The sequence below is a fragment of the Protopterus annectens genome, chromosome 11.part0, assembly GCF_019279795.1.
Source record: "Protopterus annectens isolate FY-2018-M chromosome 11.part0, PAN1.0, whole genome shotgun sequence".
Lineage (NCBI taxonomy): Eukaryota > Metazoa > Chordata > Ceratodontiformes > Protopteridae > Protopterus > Protopterus annectens.
The window spans coordinates 1,114,835,069-1,114,858,940 of NC_056745.1; the positions used below are offsets into that span (position 1 = coordinate 1,114,835,069).

The 23,872-nt window shown below is 38.4% G+C and overlaps 1 protein-coding gene across 1 annotated transcript in view; it reads right to left on the reverse strand.

Moving 5' to 3' along the window:
• LOC122815724 (pseudouridine-metabolizing bifunctional protein C1861.05-like) overlaps window positions 1-23,872 on the reverse strand; it is an 871,888-nt gene that overhangs the window by 817,932 nt on the left and 30,084 nt on the right. The window contains exon 2 of the mRNA XM_044088476.1: window positions 22,811-22,925. Coding sequence (XP_043944411.1) covers window positions 22,811-22,925 — 115 coding nt within the window. The remainder of the gene's footprint in view (window positions 1-22,810; window positions 22,926-23,872) is intronic.

The following is a 23,872-nucleotide window of genomic DNA, read 5'->3' on the forward strand; positions in this document are numbered from 1 at the left end:
CAAACCAATCTGAGTTGGGAGCAACTTGCTGAAAGCTTTTTGTGTGTTTTCCTGATTGCTCCATAGACCTTCTGTTGTAAAACTTGTTTTTTCTGATTCTCTATCAGCCCACCCAGTGTTTGTGTGGGTTTATGCTCCATTCCTCAAGAGCCGCTCTTGGTTTGCTACTTCTCCTGGGAGTTGGAGAATCTGCTGCATCTACAGGCCTATACTGCTAAAAGAATGAAAATAACTATCATTTTGCACTTCGGTTGATTACTTTTGCTGTATTTCACATGAATCCCGTATTATTTGTTACATTTCTTGCACTTTAGTAGACTTAACTGCTTCCACTGCTGCTGTAGTACTTAATTACATTGTGTTTCTTAGTTTTATAGGACTCTAGCAACGATATTGTGTGGTTTCCCTAAACTTGAGCTCTAAAATAAGCATTTTTACATTAAGAAGGTTTTCTGACTGCACTCTCTTGACAGAAGTGTGCTGTAACAAGCCTATCTGAGTTGGGGGCTGCTGGCTGACAGCTTATGTGTTTTCTTGTTGGTTTGCAGACCTTGCTGTTGTAAAACTTGTTTTTCTACTTCTATACAAGCACTAGGCTCTCCATACAGCAGTGGTTAGCAGTGCCCTGTGTAGATGCAAACACTTTCAGCATAAAAATTCCCTTGGAAAACTACCTCTGCAACTTTCTCCAGTCCCCCAACTGCTCTAGGAGTAACAAAGTTGTGCACAGAGCAGCACTGTCTTGTTGAATAGCTGCAGTTCTCACCGAGTATAGCACCCATTCTTCGTCCATGTGCTATCATCCCAGTCCAGTCAAATCTATTCACTCATCTCCCTGGTTAAACCAATAGTAAAAACCTGAAACCATGAATAGGCACTTTCCTGCTATCTCTGTGGTCAGCCTGGTGGACTTGGGCATCCTGAGGCAATGTAGCAAATGTCTCAAATATACTGACAACCACTTATTTTACATTAAGGTTTGTGGTCTGCACTCTTGTGGGAGAAGAGGCTGGACTCTGCCCTTCTGAGCTGGGAATTTCTGGTTAAAGGTTTATAGTGCCTGAATATTTGAACTGTATCTTACTGAAATTGGTACACCTTGTTTGCTGTGCATAGACTAGATCCAGGCCTGCTGAATCTAGCTTTGTTTATATGCTTGTTGTTTGTTTGCTTGTTATTTCCCTGTAACGCTAATTCCACCTAATACGCAGCTTCTCAGCGCTTCGGTGGATCACTAGTGATATCTGCATTGCTTACTGTACTTATTTCCTTGTTTCACTTGAAAGAAAGTTACTGTTTGTCGTTTTTGCATTTAAGTTACCTGTAACACATTGCACTTAAGTTACCTGGCACTTGCTCACTAAAGCAATTATATAAGTCAGCACTAAAAATTAAAAGCACTACACCCTCACTCCCCACTGGCCCTGGTTTTCAATTAAGGAATTCCCAATATTATTCTAGCATGTCCAAAGGTCAGTTGTCAATCTCCTCTCCAGTCCAGCTGGTGAATCTGGGAATCTTGAGGCAATGTTACAACTGCCTCATGTACACAGACAACCCTCTCCTCCTCCCAACAATTTCCAACACATGTGAGAGATGCAACCATATAGCCAAACTGGAGGCTAAGCTCTCTCAACTCAGTACTGGCATAACCAAGTCAGGAGGAGAAGGAAACCACACTCACTACAATTCCAGTCTCACATAGACCTACCACGACAGCGAACCAAACACATAATCACACAAAAACATACTCAGAGGCTCTAAATAAAGATCTGCCGAAGCAGCAGAGACCTCCAAAGCAGCACCCAAGCAGCCGCTACCCCAAAACAAAACACGTGCAATGCATATCTCACAAAGCCAGTGTGCCAAACAGTCACAGCCCTTAAGACTAAACAACACACCTGATACACTTGTAATAGGCGACTCTATCGTCAGGCACACTGACATCCCGCTCACCAGGCTGAACAAGGAGAGGGTCATGGTGAGCAGCCTGTCAGGCGCTAGGATCCGCCACATAACACAAGCACTCAGGTCACTCCAAGTCAAGTACAAATATGACTCAGTCATTGTCCATGCTGGTGTGAATGACCTGAGACGTACCTCCCTGGACTACATGAAAAGAGACATAAAGGAGCTCTCTGAGCATGTAGCCCAGGCCGGTATGACCCTGACCTTGAGTAGCATCTTACCCTCACCAAGAATGATGCCACAATATGAAGACAAGATGATCAATTTCAAAAATTGGCTTAGGTACTGGTGTCATTCAAAGGGAATCCAATGCCTGTCAGCTTGGGAAGAGAAGCTGGACAGGCCGCGATGCTTCGCTAGGGACGGATTGCACCTGTCACCCTGGGCTTTCGGATATTGGCAAAGGCTCTTGCTACCCCATAGTGCCTTTTTAGGCAAGGCTCAAAAGACAAACCCACCTCCATAGGTATCACAAGGGATAAGAAACTAAGAGTAATGCTACTCAACGCCAAGTCTAAACCTCAAGATGCACTCGAAACTCTCCTTAGCATGGAGAACATCGATATCTGTGCAGTAACAGAAACCTGGTTCAGGGCTCCCAAGAGCACCCCAGCACTACCAGGTTATACCTCATACCATGCTTTTGAGCCCCAAGACTTGCACCGAACCACAAAGGAGGGAGTATCGATATTCCTCAAAGATACCCACACCTCCAGGTTGGTGGCAAAGCACGAAGCATCAGAGACTATCCATGTGCAACTAACAGTGGGTAAAGCTGCCTTCCAGTTTATAGCATGCTACAGACCACCCTCCTAAACCCAGGAACCCCACTCGGCCTTCCTGAGAACACTGGAAAATATGAAGGTCTCTCCAAACACCATTATATTGGATGACTTCAACTACCCAAACATAGACTGGGAGCATTGCTCTAGCTCCAACACCCTAGCCCAAAGGTTCCTAGAATTTATAAACTCAAATGCTATGGAACAACTTGTTACCACTCCCACAAGAGGGGAAAACATACTGGACCTGATCATCACCAACATGGGGACTCTATGCTTCAGACCAGAAGTGTATCCCTCACTGGTAAGATCAGACCATAAACTAATCTCACTGGATATTCACATCCCGACCCCACCCCCTGCCCAGAAAACCACAGTGAAAAACTTCTCTAAAGCAAATTTCACAATCCTCAAAACTGAGGTTGAATCCTTCAAAGCCGCCGGGCCTGTGGAATATCTGGCGCAGACTGCAGAATCCTTTATAAACCCATTCTATGAACACCTTCAGGAATGCATGTATCATCGTAAGATTATAGAAGGAGATGAAATATGTTTTCCAGAATCATAGCAACCTTCCTGAATAGATATCTTATGGAGCTCCTAAAGGAGGACTCCAACTTATGCCCATATCAGGGAAGGTAGCTAATGCCAAGAACAGGTGCCAGATAAGAAAAAGAAATCCTTCATGAAGTCTCAGTTAGCGTCCTTGATATGCTATTAGTCGATAATTAAATGATCTGTGCTACCCAATGTCTGTGTGCCTTATTCAAAGTAAGCAGGACCCAGAAAGAATGGAGGCACAGAAGGTGTCACTGATAATGTTAAAAGAACATCTTGCCAGAGCAGGCAGCTCAGAGATCTCCTAGAAGAGGTGAGATATAATGGAATTCTGAACCTGTAGGACATGTTCCAGATCCCTAGCCAAATGCCCAAGCTACAGAGAATTGCAGTACTTAACACTGTACAAAACCAGAACATGAATTACTGTCTGAAGGTAAAATATAGCACCTAATCTAGGCTATAAGACATCTTGATAGTGGACAACCTTTCCTTCATAATAGGCTAACAACAGAGAACTATCCCCAAATCAAAGACATGACCCAAATTCCAGCTTACCCCCCTCCTTCATGTCTAATCAGCAGACAGAGTAGTGGAAGTGCCAGTCAAATCACTTCATCACTAACATACTCAATGAAAGACAAATGAGGAAATGGACAGACATTAAAAACACTGGAGAAGTTGAAAGATGATGTAAGCTCTTAAAGTAGTGCTGTCTTATTTTGAAGCCTCATGCAAAACCTGTGTGGAGGCAGATGTAAGCTCTACAGGCTGGGATGAATTCTAAGCCAACAAGAGGGAAGCAAATAGAATGCTACTGCTTATAGAAATAAATCCCAACTGATGCAAAACCAGAGAATAAATCTTTCATAATTATTCAGTAAGTGAAAATTTCCACATGTATCTGTATGCAAAAATATTTAAAGTATATTACTGACCAGCCATGAAACATAGTGAGCAACATTCTCCTGCTGATGCCAGAGTTGACAAAAGTCTTGAATACTAAATCATAAATTTTATGGTCCTATGATTAACACTCACTGCTTAATGTTATTGAAAGATACATACTCTTAAGTGGTAATGATGACACATTGCAATCCATATCAGCAAATGTAGGCAGCCCATTTCAGGGCAAGACATTTTCTATATTTGGGGTACTAACACCATGAAGTCTGACAACAGCCCACTTTTTAGTAGCATTCAGTTCTGGAGATTTGTAAAATGTCTTGGAACACACCACAAAAAGATTATATATTTGTGGCCTCTGGTGAATGGGATGGTAGGAAGATCCACGTCCATGACGATGGCCAATTCCGAAGAGCCACACGGATAGAGAGTGGTAAATCTTTCCTGGAAATGGGTTTTACAGGTTGTGCTTGGTGGAAATAGGAGTACTCCTCACCCTAGTATAGGAGTGACACAAGACTTTGTATTGTTCAGGCAGGACTATTAAATTCCTACTGATGCTACAACCTGTGATGACAAGGATGAAGAGAAATGTTCATACTAGCCAAAAGGATAAAATGAAGCAATATGTGGATCAAAAAAGAGACATTCTTGAAAGGACAAACTGTATTGCTGAGATATGAAAGATAAATAAATATGCACTCTGTCCTGATCCTTGTCAGATGAAAACTATCAAATGTCCAGTCATTACTATATTAAAACGGTTGCACACCTTGGTGAGACACTGCGCACTTCTGAAAACATTTGAGGGAAATATGCATGCTGGACTTGAATTCACACATCTGCCCTTATGTGATATGGAACCTGCACATAATAGTTTGAGTGAAAGCCAGGAATAACAACTGTAAGAATTATTAAAAGTCCATTTTTAAATTGTTGTGTATGTTAGAAACATTTTTGAAAATGGCAAAGTGATTTGATTTGAAGGTGAATTTGAAAGTAATGAAATCAAAACACTTGTGAATATTTCTATAAATGTAAGTAAACATTGTTTGCATTAATCTTCATCTAATCCAAGAACAAAAAATAAAATCATACCCTGTATTATTTAGGACCAAAAGAGGTTACTATGCGAATGGCTCCAGGGCCCTTACAAGCTTAGCGAAGTTTGATCCGTGTTCCCAAGGGTATCTGGTTCAAGCAGACACTAAAATCAACACCTATAACCCCTGTCCAAGAGGGACACAGGTGGAACCCCCAGGGTGAATTTCCAGTTACCAGTTTGTTACATTTCTCACACTTTGGTAGGGTTTCAAAGTTGAACTGTTTCCACTACCGCTGTTAGTATTTAGTTACATTGTATCTGCTAGCTTTATAGGACTAGAGTATCTAGATCATTTGGTTTCCCCGCACTTGAGCTCTAAAACTATCATTTTTACATTAAGAGGGTTTTCTGACTGCATTCTTGTAACAAAAGTGTGCTGTAGCAAACCAATCTGAGTTAGGGGCAGCTTGCTGAAAGCTTTTTGTGTGTTTTCCTGATTGCTCCATAGGCCTTCTCTTGTAAAACTTGTTTTTCTGATTCTCTATCAGCCCACCCAGTGTTTGTGTGGGTTTGTGCTCCATTCCTCAGAGCCGCTCTTGGTTTGCTACTTCTCCTGGGAGTTGTAAAATCTGCTGCATCTACAGGCCTATACTGCTAAAAGAATGAAAATAACTATCATTTTGCACTTCGGTTGATTATTTTTGCTGTATTTCACATGAATCCCATATTATTTGTTACATTTCTTGCACTTTAGTAGACTTTTCATAGCTGAACTGCTTCCACTGCTGCTGTAGTACTTAATTACATTGTGTTTCTTAGTTTTATAGGACTCTAGCAACGAGATTGTGTGGTTTCCCTAAACTTGAGCTCTAAAATAAGCATTTTTACATTAAGAGGGGTTTCTGACTGCACTCTCTTGACAGAAGTGTGCTATAACAAGCCTATCCGAGTTGGGGGCTGCTGGCTGACAGCTTATGTGTTTTCTTGTTGGTTTGCAGACCTTGCTGGTGTAGAACTTGTTTTTCTACTTCTATACAAGCACTAGGCTCTCCATACAGCAGTGGTTAGCAGTGCCCAGTGTAGATGCAAACACTTTCAGCTTAAAAATTCCCTTGGAAAACTACCTCTGCAACTTTCTCCAGTCCCCCAACTGCTCTAGGAGTAACAAAGTTGTGCACAGAGCAGCACTGTCTTGTTGAATAGCTGCAGTTCTCACCGAGTATAGCACCCATTCTTCGTCCATGTGCTATCATCCCAGTCCAGTCAAATCTGCTCACTCATCTCCCTGGTTAAACCAATAGTAAAAACCTGAAACCATGAATAGGCACTTTCCTGCTATCTCTGTGGTCAGCCTGGTGGACTTGGGCATCCTGAGGCAATGTAGTAAATGTCTCAAATATACTGACAACCACTTAATCCTGAAACAAACAACCACAATATGTGACACTAAGAAAATTGCGACACTACTCTACATACTGACAAAACAAACAACAAACAAGTTCTCAGCAGATGTACATCATTTTCATGCCTAAATAAGGTCTTGCCACATAAACCCACATATGTGGAGGTACTCAAGCAACTTACCAAAACCTTATATGCTTCCCATACGCTGCCATCAGAAACCACGTTCATAGATTAGTGCTAGGCTAATTACCCTTGTGGAGCATTTTAAGCCTAGCCAATCACCCCATGTGAGAATCAAACCCTGCACCTTGTGTTTGCAAGGCATATACCCTAACCATTACGCCAAACAAATAATCAGCCTTTGCAAGTCTCGAACCCAGGACCCTGCATACCATAATCACAGTTAATTACCACTACGCCATATGAGCTGTTGCAAACGAAACCAAGTCAACATCAACTACTACACATAAAAATTCACATCACAGCGTCTCGAGAAGCAAGCCCCTAAGGTGAAACACCACACATTCACACATCTTGGTCATAGGTGACTCTATAGTGAGACAATTGGATGCCCCCCTCACCAGACTGGATAAAGAGAGGGTTACAGTCAGTATGCTGTCAGGGGCCAGGATTTGCCAGATCATGCAGCCACTGAGGTCACTCAACCACAATTACCAGTATGACTCATTCATAGTCCATGCGGCTGTGAATGACCTGGGGCATACCTCACTGGACTATACAATGAGAGACAAGATGGACCACTCTGAATAAGTGTCACAGGTGGATATGAGCCTCACATTAAGTAGCATTCTACTCTCACCAAGAATGATACCACAATAAAAAACAGAAATGATTTACTTCAGTAATTGACTTAGCTATTGGTGACTTTCCAAGGGGATCATCCATTTGTCTGCTTGGGATGACATGATCGACAGACCACACTGCTTTGCTAGAGATGGTCTGTACCTGTTGTCACTAGGCTTTTGAATCCTGGCCAAGGTATTAGCCTCCCCCATAGTGCCTTTTTTAGGCAGTGCTGAAACAGACCTTTCAATGTAACAAATTCTTCTAATGCCAAGCTGAAGGCACTACTGCTCATTGCTAGGAGTGTTAACAAGAAACTGCTCTCCCTGGAGGTTCTCCTCATCCTGGAGAATGTTGATGTCTGTGCAGTTACAGAGATGTGGTTCAAGGCTGCAGGAAGCACCCAGGCAATGCAAGGCTACAATGGCTATCACACATTCAGACCACCCTCTGAAAAGGAAAAAAAATGAAAGGAGGAGGTGTTTCCATTTACATAAAAAAAACAAAAAAAAATCACACCTCAAGATTGGTCAAGCAGGATGACTCGCTTGAGCTACTTCATGTCCAGCTGACCATAGGCAAAATCCTCCACCATATTATCTCTAGCTATGGGTCCACAACCGGGAACCATGAAAACCAATCTGCATACCTGAAGTTGCTAGAATCACTAAACATTCAGCCCAATACACTACTCATAGGCAATTTTAACTACCCCTCTATACACTGGGAAGCATACATGACCACTAACATGGAAGCTCAGAGATTGCTGGATTCTGTCAGTGTAAATGCTCTGGAACAGCTGGTCTGCACTTCCATTAGGGGCTCAAATAAATAAATAGTACTCAAACATGGGAAAGCACTGCACCCCTCCCCCAGCATAATGTCCTCATTGGTAAGATCTGATCATAAATCCGTCTCCTTTGAAATAAATGTAATGGTAGAACCCCCAAACCCCACAACCCTAAAACATTTTTCCAAGGAAAATTACCTCTGTTAAGTGATAGCACAGGTAATTTTAAATATCCTCCAACCCCAAAAACATGAAGGCATATGCAGAAGTATACAAGAATGCCCTGTACAACCACTTAAACAAGTACATTGAAATGGCAGTACCTGGCAACTAAACTCAGCTTTAGCCAGAAAAACAAATCACCCTGGTGGACCCCTACCTTGAATAGACTATACAATAGAAGGATGACATTCCAGTCAAGTAGTAAGAGGGATGGTGCACAACAGAGAAAAAAAATCCCTCATTAGTCTCAACAGGTAAATCAGGGAACTAGTCAAGTCTTCAAAAGCTAAATACAAGACTAAAGTAGCCTGCTATGCAAAGAATAACCAAAAACATGTTTTAATTATGTTCAAAACCTTATGGGAAACACTCAACAATGCAATGAGTTGGCTGTAGATGGCACTACCTATAGTCAGCCAAAAAACATAGCAAACCTGCTGGCTGATAAATTCAGGTGAAATTTCACCCCTCATCACCTCTGGTCACTCCCCATAAAATATCCCCCACCATTCATCTGCCTGTTATCACAAAAAAAAAAATAAAAACAGTTCATCACTGCACTGTCCAAGGCTAGAAACATGACAACAATGGGCCCTGATGGAATCCCAGGGTGCCTATTAAATAGCTTGATACATGACCTAGCAGACACACCCAGCTGTCTAACCATAGTCTCCAGGCAGGCTTTGTCCTAGTAGAGTGGATGACACCAACAGTCATCCCCTCTGCACAAGTGGGGGCCATCAATGTCCCCTGGAAACTTCCAACCCATAAGTCTGACTAGCTTAATACACAAGGCTATGGAAAGGATAATCATGGACCTGATTAACAACAGCATAGGAAATCTCCAGACTCTAGACCCAACCCATGTAAGCTTTGTCAAGGGCAGGTTCTACCTGCTCAATCTGGTGGGCTTCTTTGAGGAAGTCACCAAGGCCATGGGCGAGGGTAAGTCAGTGCATACCATCTACCTTGACCTGACCAAGGCATGTGACACAATACCCCACTCTGGTATCATAGATAAACTCAAAAAATTGGGCATTAACCTCTGTTTCACTGGATGGATAGCCAAATGGCTCACAGATAGGGCCCATGTTATTAGAGTGTGGGAATCCACATCCAGCAAGAGGCCAGTCACCAGTGGAGTACCACAAGGCTCAGTACTGGACCCTCTCCTGTTTGGGATGTACTTCTTAGATTTCAAGGCAAATGGCTGACCAACTTAGTTGATAACTGCAATTTAGAGCAAATCATTGACCCCCTAAATGATGTTAACGTCCTACAGAAAGGACTGACACAGACTAATGACTGCTGTCAGAGACATGATCTCAAACTAAATGTGAAATAGTGCATAATAATACCCTTTGGGAAATCAAAAATGCCTGCAAATTACATCGATAGCAGCCCTCCAAGGGTGGACCTAGTGGCAAGAGAACTGGGTACTCAGATAAATAGCAATCTGAACTTTGACCACCATATGTTCACAGTGGTGAGGAAATCTTTCTATGTGGCTCAGCTTGTAGGTAAGGGCATGACATCCAGATCCAAGTATGTCATAGTACCATTGCACTCGGCCCTCATCACAGCAGTACTTGAGTACAATGCACCCTTTGGCATGCAGCTCTCCAGGCACCTGCAACCGTTTCCTCAGAGGTTTGCCACCCAAAAAAGCACAGGGTATAACCAACATGTCATGTAGACCAATTAAGATCCCTATCACTGTATTCAGTCTCCTACCAATTACTGAGAGAGCTATGTCTGACCTACAAAGCAGTCTCTGAACCAGCTCTGATGAAAATGTTGCATATTCACAAAACTAACTGAATGAGGGTTACCCACTCCAAGAATCATACCTGATCTCTGACATGAATAGATCATGCTGGAGAGACAGATATGTGTCCCAGAGAGCTCTCTTCTCTGGAATAGGCTTCCTATTCAATTGAAGCAGAACTCTTCACTGACCATCTTCAAGCACAATCTGGACCAATGGATGGGAAATCACAGATTCACTCCTGGGTTGGCATACATCTCCTTTATGAACAGAGGCAGTCTGTAAAAGTTGTCAAAACCCTACTTGCTGACTCTTATTATCTTTCCTCTGGGGATAGAAAATTGGGTAAAATCTGGATAAAACTAGCTAGGCTTGTAAGGGCTCATGAGCCATTAGCCTAGTAATCTCCTATGGACCCATAATATAATGTGCTTTAATCTTCTTACAAAAGTACAACACAAGCAGTTTTGAAATCTCAAACACAAATTTAAAATTCTCCTTTAAGAGAAGGGGAAGTGTAGCATTTTTGTAATGACCAGAGTTGTGCTTCTACTGTCTACCAATGTCAGCAATGTTGACATCTGAAAATCAAAGAAAAAATATTTCCTTTGTTAAGAGGAGGATGATGTGTTTTTTGGCAATGACCAATATGCTGCATATTTTTACAAGACGCCAAACTTACTGATAAGTGATTTGGAAAACAACAGGTATGAGTGCCATGGTTGAAGAATACAGCTTCTAAACTTAAAAATATAGAAGCTGTGTGGGATAGCTATAGCCTTCCCATCTAAATTCTTATAAGATGAAACACTGCAATGATGCACTGGTAGCTTGGTTAGTACAAGTTTTATTGTTGTGCTGACGAGGAAGTGATATTCATAATAAATAAGCCTACAAATTCTCATGATCCTATTCTAGATTTTTGATAGTGTAGGTTATTACTATCAGTTGCACACAGAATGTCAGTATATATATATATATATATATATATATATATATATATATATATATATATATATTATATTATATTATATTATATTTTATTTTATTTTTTTAACTTACATTCATTAACAGGTTGGCTCTATTGGGTTGGTCCTATTTTAACAGGCCAAGCATAGAATCTATTTCATAAACAAATCAACAAGATAACACATTTGTTGATAACCAGATACATTAACAAGCAGATATTACAAACAGCTAACTTTAATACATTATAAATTACTGACAAGTAAATAAGAAAAAAAACTACATTTTCAAAACATCATAAACAACGGCTAACTTGGTGACCATCATTCAAGTAATGTCAATGTTACTGTGGATTTTAAGGCAATGTTAATGCCAGTGTTACTGAGAATTGTAAGGTTATGTAATCACTTTAGCACCAAAGTTGTAAGGCATATCCTGTTGAGAGGATACATTTTTATACATAATTTGCATAGCAAGTAGTGGTTCTGTTGCTTAGTTTTACTGACATGGGTAGCTTTAATATGGTGCAATGAAAGGTCTATATTACAAGGCCACCAACAAGTATTACTGGTTAAGAAAGCTGTAAGTCAGTTGCAGGAGTTAGTGAGGTATGAGAGTAGTAACTATTGCTAAACACGTTTAGATAATAACAACCCATCCTAAATAAGCCTTTGCTCAAAGGCAATTGTGTTTCATTGATTCAATAGGCCTAATCTTGATGGACATTTTATTGCCTAGTACTGGAAGATGGTGACCAACACATTTGTTTCCTAGATTTTGAGCTAGTTTTGTCACTCGTTTTTGTGTACATTAGAACATCTTATGTACCTGGAGGTTTGCTGCCATGTTAGCAGGTAGGACAAAATCTGGGTGACTTTTTTTTTTACATTATCTAGGTAGCTAGAATCATACAGCCATTCCACTGACTGATTGTATTACAATGACACAATGGCAAGGCAATGCCATCTGCAAAACTGTGATATAGGCCATTTTGGAGTTTGTACAGATGTATTTAGGAAGATTATTTTTACACAAGCTAGTTCAATGTCGGATAGTACTTGATACTATCTGTGCTATATCTTTACTAGTTTCAGCTGTCAGCTGCATCTTCATTCATTAAAGTACAACCACTTTTTATTTGATTGACCGTCTTATCTAGACAATCTTGTAAGTCTGGCTTATGGTCAATATTTCTATTTCTTGTTCAAGACTACAACCAGCTACCCTTAAATTAGGCAGGTGAAGGTCAATACCATTTCCTTTATGATGGTCTTGTTAAAAGGCATGATTGGTGTATCATTTTACTGCTGCCATGTGAGTGTCTGAGGGAGACTAAGATGAGACTAAGCAACACTCTAAAGTTGGTCATTGTTCTTTCGACCACTGAGCTTTCTGAAGCAGCTGTAAATAGTTACTCTGCATATCATTTTTCAAACAAGAAACATCTTTCTCAAATCATCACTTCTATCATAGGCAATCATACATTTATACAAATGAAAACAAACCATATTGACATATTTTCAGCTGCAAACATTGTGCATCACTTATAGCTAGTCATCAGTCAAATATTACATAGCTCATTCAAATCCTGCTTTCTTTTAAACCTCATTCCTCCTCCTAAACATTATTCTGTATGTATTGTTCCCATAATTCCCATTTTGTCTATGTAATTTTCTCCTACCCTTTTCTAAAGATCCCATTTAAGTTGTGTTATCTCTGTTGCTATATTCACTACTTCTACTACAGTTGGTTTAGAGTTTGATTTCCATTTTCTACCCATTGCTTTTTTGGCAGCCACCATAATTAGATTAATCAAGGCCTTATTACGTCTAGGCAATTCTGATCCTATATTACAGCTCAAAAAACAATTTCCTTAGTTATAATAATTTTCTCACCCAGTAGATATGATAGAGTAGTCTGCCGAGAATGTTTAAAGTCTGACAAATCATTACACTCTCAAAAAATATGTTCCTAATTATTTCTTTCTTCCCCATTACACCTCGAACATTTGCTATCTACCGGAGGGGAAAAAAATCTTTTTAGTCTACTTTGGGCATAACATACCTATGTAAACACTTCCAAGCAAAGATGTAAATCTTCTAGACTTTGTTGCATATTTGTGAGGCATACATACAGCCTCCCATTGGATAAGCAATTCACAAAGAAACAACCACTCTTCCCAATCCTTTCTAAACTCCTGATTCTTATAGTTATCATGTAATATTTTATATGCTCTACTAAATTATTCATTTTTAACAGCAGCTTCTATTCTAGATTCTACTAAAACCTCTACCAGTGCTGCTCTTTTGCTTAGGATCTCTCTATTTTTATTCTGACGCATGTACTCTGATATCAGTATTTGATAGGGAAGGCAGTCTAACTGTTGTCCAAATAAAAGGCCTCTTCCCATTCTATTACATTTCCCTCCCTTATTATTTGTTCCCACGATATGGTTTCCTTTGCCAGTTTTCTCAAATAAATTCCAGACCCTTCTTGTCTATTATCTGTATCCCTAATTACAGGTCATCTCTATTGTCAGAATCTCATTTCTCCATCAACTGTGCTGGCAAAGTTCTTAAACTACTTTCAGTCACCTTAAGAATATAATATTCTGCATGGTTGTTATTTACCTTAAGGATCTGCATCCAAAATCCCAGTCTCTCTGTTTCTGGAGCTTTCCCTGGTTTCATCATCATCCCTTTCCACTTTGAATTATAGCTTTCTGCCTGTGCTATGTATAGGAGCCTTAACTATGTAACTTTGAAATACACCTTCAATCCAAGTAATCCCAAACCAATTTGTTCTATTGGAAGAATCGGCTTATCCCACTTGAATCGTGCCCCTCTCAGATAAAATACTTCAACTCCTTATTGCGATCCAAAACTTCTCTGTTTGATAAAAATATGCCTAACATACGTATAAAACCAAAGGGACTAAAAACAGTTTAACTGTTTGTATCTTGTGATCAATATCCATAAAACAGAGCTTCCAGTTTCTTTGTTTACATATTATCTTTTGTTCAGTCTCTTCCCACATATCCTAAGCTGCCACCAATGAATCCATTTTAATCCATATCTCTAACAACTTCATTTTATCATGTCCCCATAAATATGAATATTGCTAAACAAATTTGAGTATGGGTACATAATTTGCCACCATTGCCTTTGTTTTAGCTTCATTAATTTTATAACCCAAAAAGACTTGAAACTGTCTCAAAATGTTCCACAACACTGAAATGTCCTTTTCTGGTTTTCCTAGGAATAAAATATCATCCACAAATAAAGCCAGTTTTTCTTAACTATCATACCAATTATATCCTTGAATTTCTGATTATTTTATTTTCATTGCCAATGGTTCTAAATATAAAGCAAATAAAGGAGAAAGAGGACACCCCTGCCTGGTTCCTCTGCTCATCAGAAATTATCAGAGAGGAACTCGCCCACTTTAATTTTTGCCACTCATCTCTTATATATCCTCCTAATCAACTTTTTACCAGGGAATGCAAATGCTTCCATTGTATTGCTCAAAATCCTAGCTTACTCTGTCAATTTCTCTGCATCAAGACCCATCAAAAACTGGTATTTTCTTATATTCTGCTTCCCTCTGGATCGTCATCATTCTGTTAATGTCAAATGTTTGCCTCCCCTACACAAATCCACATTGATTCATATCAATCAATTTTCACATACCTTTGCAACCATAGTAGACATAAATACTTTATAAATCATGATTTAGAATTTAAATGGGCCTATATGAAACTGGATCTGATGGATCTTTACCATATTTAGGTATTATAGCCACCAACACTTTCTTCCAGGATGTTGGTGCTTCTCCTCTTAAATACTCAAACAAAACTTTCCAGATGTTTATTAGTTTTTCCCTTCTAGCTTCCAAACTTCTACAGAAATGCCATCTACTCCTGTGGACTTTCATGTAGCTTGGTTATACATCACCATTTGTATCTCATCTATTCTTATCCTGTTAGTAATTGAGCATCATCTACCTCTGACCTTGGCATATTCACTTCTTCCATAAACATTTACATTTGCATCTTTCCTTGATTTCTATAGGTCTCCGCTTTATATAGCTTTTTATAAAATTTTTGAAATATTTGTAGTACCTCTATGGGATCTCATTATCTTCCTTGTTATAGGTCCCTCAGCTTGGTGACAATCCTTTCTACTTTCTATTACCCAAGTTGTTGTGCTAAAAGTTTTTGTGCTGGAGTTATTATCAAAAACAGCAGACTTTCAAAACTCATACATACTATCAAGGTAATCCCTCATTTTCTGTTAAGCATTCTGTAAGTGTCCATTTTCTTGTTCTGTGAGATTTCTCCTAATCTGTAATATTTTAACCTTTGTCATATTATCTAAATAATTCTTGTTACTTCTTAACCATGTCTCTCTTATTTCCACCCTATTTTTAAACTCACTTTGTTTCCCCACTTCTTAGCAACATTTCAGAAGAAATTTCTATCTTCTCTAATAATTACCAAATTATTTCCACTACTCATTTGTTAAATTCCTCTCTTTTCAGATAGGTGGGAAAGTGTCAAGTGTTTCTTATTTCATTACCCTGCATTTTTATTTTAGTTATTATTTGCTCATGATCTGAAATAGTTAATGGATGCATATTAAAACTTTCAATTAAATGCACAAGTTCCTCTGAAATATACGTTCTAGCTAGCCTAGCCCAGTTTTTGTATCTTGGGGAATAATATGTAAATTCACTCCAAAGTCCTACTATTAAATCCACATCTTCCATGCCACAGATATTTTCATAAATTTCTTCAAAAATCTTCCCTTTTTGCTATAATTTCCCTTCTGCTCCCTCCCAAAGATACATCCTCACTGCTGCAAAACTAGTTTCAGTCCCTACCCATATAATATTCCCCTGCTGAAAGTTGATGATTTCTCCCAGAACTTTTAGTGCCATTATAGTAGTTTTGTATAGAATATAAATAAATCACAGTGTAACCCTCTTCCCTTGACAGTTGCCCCTCAGTACTACAAATCTGACATTATCTTTTTTTTAGTAGTCCCCTTTCCTTTTTCCCCAAATATTCCACTGAATAACCATCCTGAAAAAATTTCTTTATCAAACTCACATGCTCAGTTATTTTCAAATGTCTTTTGTAGCACAACTATTTGCACTCTACATTTTTAATATAGTTCACTATTTTTTTCTTTTTTTATGTATCTGTGAGACCATTTACATTTAAAGATAATACAGGAAATGTTGTCATTGTGTTAAGAAGTTATTATTCCCACCTGTTACATGTAACAGCTTTTTTAATGTCTTGCTCCAGTTTTTGTGTTACATGCATACACTAATACTTGGCAGGCTGATCTTTTATGCAGTTGTTTCTTGTCATATCCATTTGAATCTATGTCACATCTTACAAAACTTTTTTTTGTTTTCGTGAAAACCCAACAATAAAAATCCCAGAACACCCTTAAAACCTATTAACTTATTAAAACACTAAACTATGTACATCTTCAAATATTGAAGTTTAACCATTCTAATAGGAATAATTATCCCAGACTGACAGCCACACTCATAGACTTGGATTAACATATAAATAAGGTTATCCATGCTAAGATGCACAGTACAGCCTGTGCTTCTATTAAGTGCTGTCTTTTTTATCTTAACTTTATTCCTCTCCTAGTTTGGAAAAACACTACAATGTTTTCAGAAAACATTATCTCCTAGCTATTGAAAGAAAGAGATATTCTATTTTTATTGTCCATTATCAGATTGTCGCCATGGAGACGAGAACCAGATACACAGTTGTTCTACAAGCACTCATTTATTTGCTAGATGAAAACTTTATTATATTCAGTGTTCTTTTGTATTTATTTACTTTCCTTTAAAACTTGTTACTACATCAAGCCAAGGGTCTTAATCTAGTCATCCCCCTACACAAGAGTAAAAAAAGCACATCAATTTTGCTCTTTTGACCAGACACTTTCTTTTTTTACATTGCAGTGACTACATTTCTTATAACTGAACAAGGAGAATGAAAGAAGAAGGAAATAACAATGACATATGTTTACTTTAGTATCCCCAATGAAAGAAGAAGGAAAAAAAACAATGACATATGTTTACTTTAGTATCCCCACTAACTACATTCGAATATAATTGAGAAAGCTTTACTTTACAGCATACAGATTATTTCATGCATTATAAAAATACTACTTTTAAAAACACAACTTTACTTAACAGTTAACTTTTTCCTTCCTCTTCACCCCTCCTAAATGTTCTTCCAAACATTAATGACTTTAAGGGCATATGCTTTGAAGTCACCTACAAGTTTAACAAAAAGTCAAAAAGTCCAATATATCCAGGTTTTCTTGTTCTGTCATGTTTCACAAATATAATTAATGCTCAGTAATCTTACATGTCAGTTTCGTGTTGCTTTTTTTTCCATGCGGGATCTCAATCTTCCAAATCCATCTTCTGCTACATTTCCAACATACTCTCAGTTCTTCTAGTTCAACTCTTGTTTTTTTTTCTGTCTCTCAAGCATTTTCCACATTGGAAAAGGTTTCACTGGCACAGAAGCAGAATCTGTTTCCATTTCATGGCTCACTTTTTGTTGGACAAACTGCTGTACTTCCTCTTTAGCACATTCTGCATCAAAAATTATTTTGACCCTCTAGGAAAGAATATTCTGAAAATAGCTGGATTCAGCAGCTTGAATCTCATGCCTGCTTTTCTACATTCCCTGATTAGTGGAATAAATGTACTCATTTTCTGCCAGATATACAGCAAGTAATCACTTTCCACAAATACTCTACTGTCGCTCACTTTTAGTGCTTTGTCCTTCTGCCACAGTTTGATCAGAATCAGCTCTTTTGGCTGGTAAGACTGCATTCTTTATTATTAAAGGTCCAGGTCATTCTATCATGGTCAGGTCTGGAGCATACACATGATGTGCCCTTTCAGTTAACTCTTGCTGTGGAATACCAGTCCAGTTGCTTATTTATGCTTTTATAAAATTAATACAGTCTGTTCCTTCAAGCTTCTCTGGTACAGCAGAAAATCTTCAGATTTTCCTATGTGCTCTGTCCTCTAATCTATTATTTTTTTAAACATATCTTCTTGAGTAGTCTCACATTCAGTCAGCCTTTTCTTTTTGCATCACCTCATCTGAATATCTGTTAGCTTCTTCCATTTTTTCCATCCTTTTATCTGAGTTGATATACTCCTTCAGTGTTTCATTTATTTGAATCAGCTCTGAGTACATTTGACTTATTTCTTCATCTAGGTTACTGAAAGTCAGGTCTTGCACCAAAGCTGGAGCTTGCACTGGTTTTTGTTGAACAGCTGCAGAATTCTTCCCAGTCAGTGTTTTATCCTCAACTTTTATGACTGATTTTGTTTTAGGTTTTCTACATTTCTTTTTGCTGGCATCCAGGCAGTGCACAAACTAGCCAATTACTGAAATTTACCAAAAAAGACAAGTTCACTTGCTCTGTTTCCGAGTTTCTGTTTTCACACTGGGAGAGCTGAAATTAAACTGTTACTTGGTGTGTAGCCATCTTGGAAATCTCAGTTACTCTGTATATCTTATATATATTTCATCTCATGTTTGTTTCATTAGAAAAGGGATTAAGGTACAGAACATTACTTCTAATTATCTTGCTCCCCTCTGAAATTAATAATGTAGTTTAAGAATTCAAATTAAATATCATTGTAACTATATGCAAACTGTTTATTAATTAATTCTGTTCTCAACGAGATGGGCTGCTGCTCCCCTTAATACTCCTTCTCCTTCTACAACTAGTTATGTGGGAGTTAACAGGGTTGTCAGTCCCCCATCCACCTTAAAACAAACAAGATTAAAGCAAAATACAGTTTCCAGATATAGCTGATCAGGATATGCAACCTAGAGCGTGAGAACAGTCATAATAATTTAGGTGGAAATTGGTTCTACAAAATAATGCTGTTAAATTTATAGTGGGACTGGATCCCTGGAACATGTTTCTGTACTTGTTTACATTATTTCCTAGTTATAAATGGTATTTACTGGAAAGTAAACCTACCTTGTCTAACAAATTCAACACACATGATACCCAGTAATGTCACCGATATATTGCTTAGCCTTTACTGGGCTTATCAGTATGAAAACTCAGTATTTGAAAGTGTGTGTGTGTGTGTGTGTGTGTGTGTGTGTGTGTGTGTGTGTGTGTGTGTGTGTGTGTGTGTGTGTGTGTGTGTGTGTGTGTGTGTGTGTTGCAATCCGCTATCCATACATAACTTACAGCCAGTACCTGCATATATTTTTTCAGTTCAGTGTAATTCTGTGAAAGTGAAATAAAGTTTTTTACACTTAGGTTTCAGTATGCCATTTCCAGATCCTTGGCTCTGGAACACTGGCACATTCACAATATAGATTTTGCCAAAAGGACAGTTTCAAGGTTTATTTGGGAAATTACTTCCTGAGCAGGTGATGCTGGGGGGACATACCAAACATTTAAAGCAAAATACATAAATCACTATTGGCAATATAGCCTCATAATACTGTACATTTTTAATGCGTTGCCAGTCTTCTAGTAGAAGGCAGTGTGTTGGTAGAACCTACAACTTGGGTTCTAAGGCTAACCTGGGTGCCCAAGGATTTTCTGGGGAGGTATAGTAGGGTGGCCAGATGCCAGCTTCTCGTGCCTTTTGTGAAGAATATGGGAGGATCCTGCCATGGGATCACCTCTTGTCAGGCTAGTTATAAAAACTAAAAGGCGCAGGAAAGGTCACCTACAGGTTTACTGACATGTTATCATACCTCTAGGTCTTTAGCACACATGTGGGATAACAAAATGCAAGTTACCAAACAGACACATGCAAGTCCTGACTTGCATATATTTAATTTGTTTCTATTTGTTTACCAGGTAGCCAGACTAATACAAATACCCTATAGCCTGTCTGCATGAGATGGGAGAAATAGTTTCATATGTGAATGTTCACACTCCACTAGTCACATGTGAGCTGGGAGGGACAGTACTAGAATTAAAACTATCACACATATAAATCATCACTGACCTGTATGGGACATTAGCATGACATCTGAGGGACATAAATGGAATGTGGGCTATCACACATTAAGCCATATGTGGTATATGTTAGCAGACATGCTAATTATGCATGAAATGAGTTCACATGTTAAATTAAGTACGAGACAGGAAAGGTAGTGAAATATGAACTATCACAAATGTGAATTGTGTGCAGACTAGGATAGATCTCACTAGAAAGTAGTCATCATATATGTGGTTCATATCAATTCCAAGGGACATTAGGACAGTACAAGAAAGTCAATCACCATACAGTACCATGATCTCAAATATTTGGCATCTTACTCATCCTAGTACAGGACATCTCAGTGGGGTATTTATGCTGCAATGACTGGACTACTGAATGGTGCACAAGCAAGATAGCTGATAATGGGGCAAACTCAATGGATCAGTATAGAACTTTTAAGTGGCTGGAAGGATGTTAAATCAGTAATAACCAGGCCAAAAACAAGTTTAAGAATCTGAACCAATAACTTATAACAGATGCTTTCCTTGGGAATATGTCTTGAGTTACATAGCTGTTAAATTTCAAATCTTGCTGAAATATTTGTAAAATCACTTTCCCAGCAATGCAAGAAAAAGTAATTGTCTGCTCCTTGCCATCAGGTCAAGCTAAAAGCATGATGTGGAAATTCAGACATTAGCATATTAATAACCAAATTTAAATGGTTAATGAAAAACTACATTTATGAGTCTCCCATTTTAGCAGGCATTCCAGCTCATACTATTGGCAACATATTTTGACACATAGTCCACGTTTTCAGGAATGGGAAGAACATAAAGTGCAAATCAAGTGGACTTAAGCAACAACTCTGTAGTAGAGATCTTTGCTTACCACTGCCCAATTCATATTCTGGTGAAAAAGTACATGAAAGAAACAAACCCCAAAAACAACAAGGAAAAAAAATTCTCCGTGGAAAGAGAAAGAAAGACAGCACCTAAAAGTCTCGAACCAGAAAAGTTACCTGGAAGTAGGTGCACCAACCACCAGACTAGAACAGTGCTGATGAGATGTCTTTTATTTATTTATTTATTTTGAACAGGCATATATTTTGTACAGCTACTTACGATTTCTGAATAAACGAAGAAGCCCTCATCAGGAGTTAGTAAGTTGTCAATGGTAGATGCAGAATTTTAATATTTACTTGCTGTTTAGAATGGTAGAAGAGAATGCATTCTTTCTTTCTCATAAACAGACACTGTGAGAGAAAAGATTTCACTGTGCAGCAGACACGTGTAACAGTCTCAGATAACAGAGGATGCAGTACATGTTGTATGTAGACTTACATACACATCCGTATATCTCTGTGTATATGCATGCGAGTGTTGTTTTCCTGAAACTTACATGACAGGATTAATAGTCTGCCATAAAAATGAAAGCCTACCATACATTCAGGTACAGGGGCTGAACTGCAAAACAGCTGTGTTGCTTTCCTGCATGCTAAAGAAAATCAAGGAATTTCTGCTCTAATCGAGATATTAATTTCCATGGATTCTAACAATCACAAATACTTTCTGAGGAGGCTTTTAATTTATAAACTGAAAATGTCACAAGATTTTATTAACCAGTAATAGAAGAATAAAAATCTGAAGCAGAAAGTATGTTAGATAAAAGGAAATGTTTATAACATACATATAATACATACATTATTCAGTCCATATTGTTTTATGCTAAGTGACTTGAATACTTAATGTAATTTTTTCAATGATTTTAAAACAACCTTTTAATGACTATATATGTAAGTTGCATTTTATTTATTTAATGGTTCACTGGTGGGACAGGTATGCCAGTTTTCAACTTTGAGATGTAAATTTTCTATTTAATTTAATTTCTGTCATATTTTCTTAAAAGGTACTTTGCTACCAAACAGAAATTCATGTACACTGAAGTTTAAAAAAAAAAAAAAAACAGAACTATTTTCTGTTTGCTTTTACTGTGAACTTGGCTGCTGATGCAACCAGTAATAATGACATCCTTTTGTCATAATTACTGCAGTAATATTTTATGTTTATTATGGCAGTAAAATGTTATATTTGTTACCACGTAAGCTTACAGCAGCAGTTATTCTGACTATTGTTTTATCTATTTTAACCAGTGGTGTACAAATAGTTTTACTGATAACCAGAAAGATGCTGTAGCGATGTTCAGAATGACAGAATATTGAGTGGAACTTCTGGTAATGAAATCAGACAGCCGGTGGTAACCCATTTACAGCTCACGCTCCTCCATCTACTGAGGTATGGTAACTGAACTACATTTCCAGGCAAGTGAATACAAGTTGCCACAAGCAAAAATTGGCATTCCTACATTTTGCTAGTCTCCAATCCTGCTTTCAAGTTCAGGCTGGTCATTTATATGTTCACAAGAAGCAGATTTACCTGAAAAAGTACAGAAGGGCATATTTTTTGTTTTTTACCTTTTCACTCCTGTCACTATGTGCTACATTAGTGCAGGTGATATTTTTAGTAGCTTTGTATTCACCCCAACTCCTTGTTCTGAAATACAAGAAAGAATTCACAAACCTGATGTTGTGTGGGTGTGGCATTCCGTGGGTAAGAATGGTACTTTCCAATGCTACAACAGGAGTCCTGCATTCGAGCGCTTGCAAAATGCAAGGGTGAATCCTGGTCTGGGCATCTGTGGACAAAATAGCAGTTCATACTGTATTCAAATTTAAATTTTGTTTGTGATTTCATTTACAGTGCTGCAGAGATACATCTATAGGCTGTTCAGACAAGTCATTTGAGTAATTAGCCACTTGTTCAAAAGAATGCAACCTGGTCAGATAGAACTGAAGAAAAAAAGTCTTTTCTATTTTGTACACAAGTCTCACACCATTGTCCCCTTAACTATCCTCATATACACATCACTTATAAACTGTATGTGTGATACTATCAAGTCCTTTCTCTTCTGTGCTCTTCTTCCACTGCTACAGAAGCTTTAAGTGAGTCTAATTGTTAAGAAAAATGAGAATGATGCATATCCTTCTGAAAATCCTAAAGGCACGGGTCATTGTTGGGACATTGGTTAAGTACCTTTTTAATATTGTGTATGAAAGGCTGAGATAGCAGACAAGAAGGGGGACATGAGGGCTTGTTCTGCTTAAAGACATCAAGATCCTTAGCCCCTCTAGGGAAGCCTCCTGGTCTTGTAATACTCTATCATCTATTTGTCCTTGTACAGATATGGAAGGGGGTCAAAGGAGTTTGGCAGTACTGTCTGTATATGTTTTATATACTTTAAGAAATGTGTCTGTGAATCTCAATGTCTTGTGGGAACTGGGAAGTACTATAAGAGCATGGGGTCCAGGCCTCTACTGTATGCCAGTCAGTCTATGTTTATGAGGAGAAAGAGTGGTGTCCACATTGTTAGTGTTAAGTCATATGACCCATGGTGCTGTTAGTACATTCAAGTTTGGCATAGGACTCTAACAACGTGGTCTTGTCTCCCTCTCTATTTGTGATTTTTTGTGGATAGGTTATCAATGAGCAGCCAAGGTTTAGAAAGTATTGAGCCTACAGGTCATGAAGACAGTATCACTGCAGATAGCATTGTCTTCCTACCAAGTGAGGGCATTTCTCTAG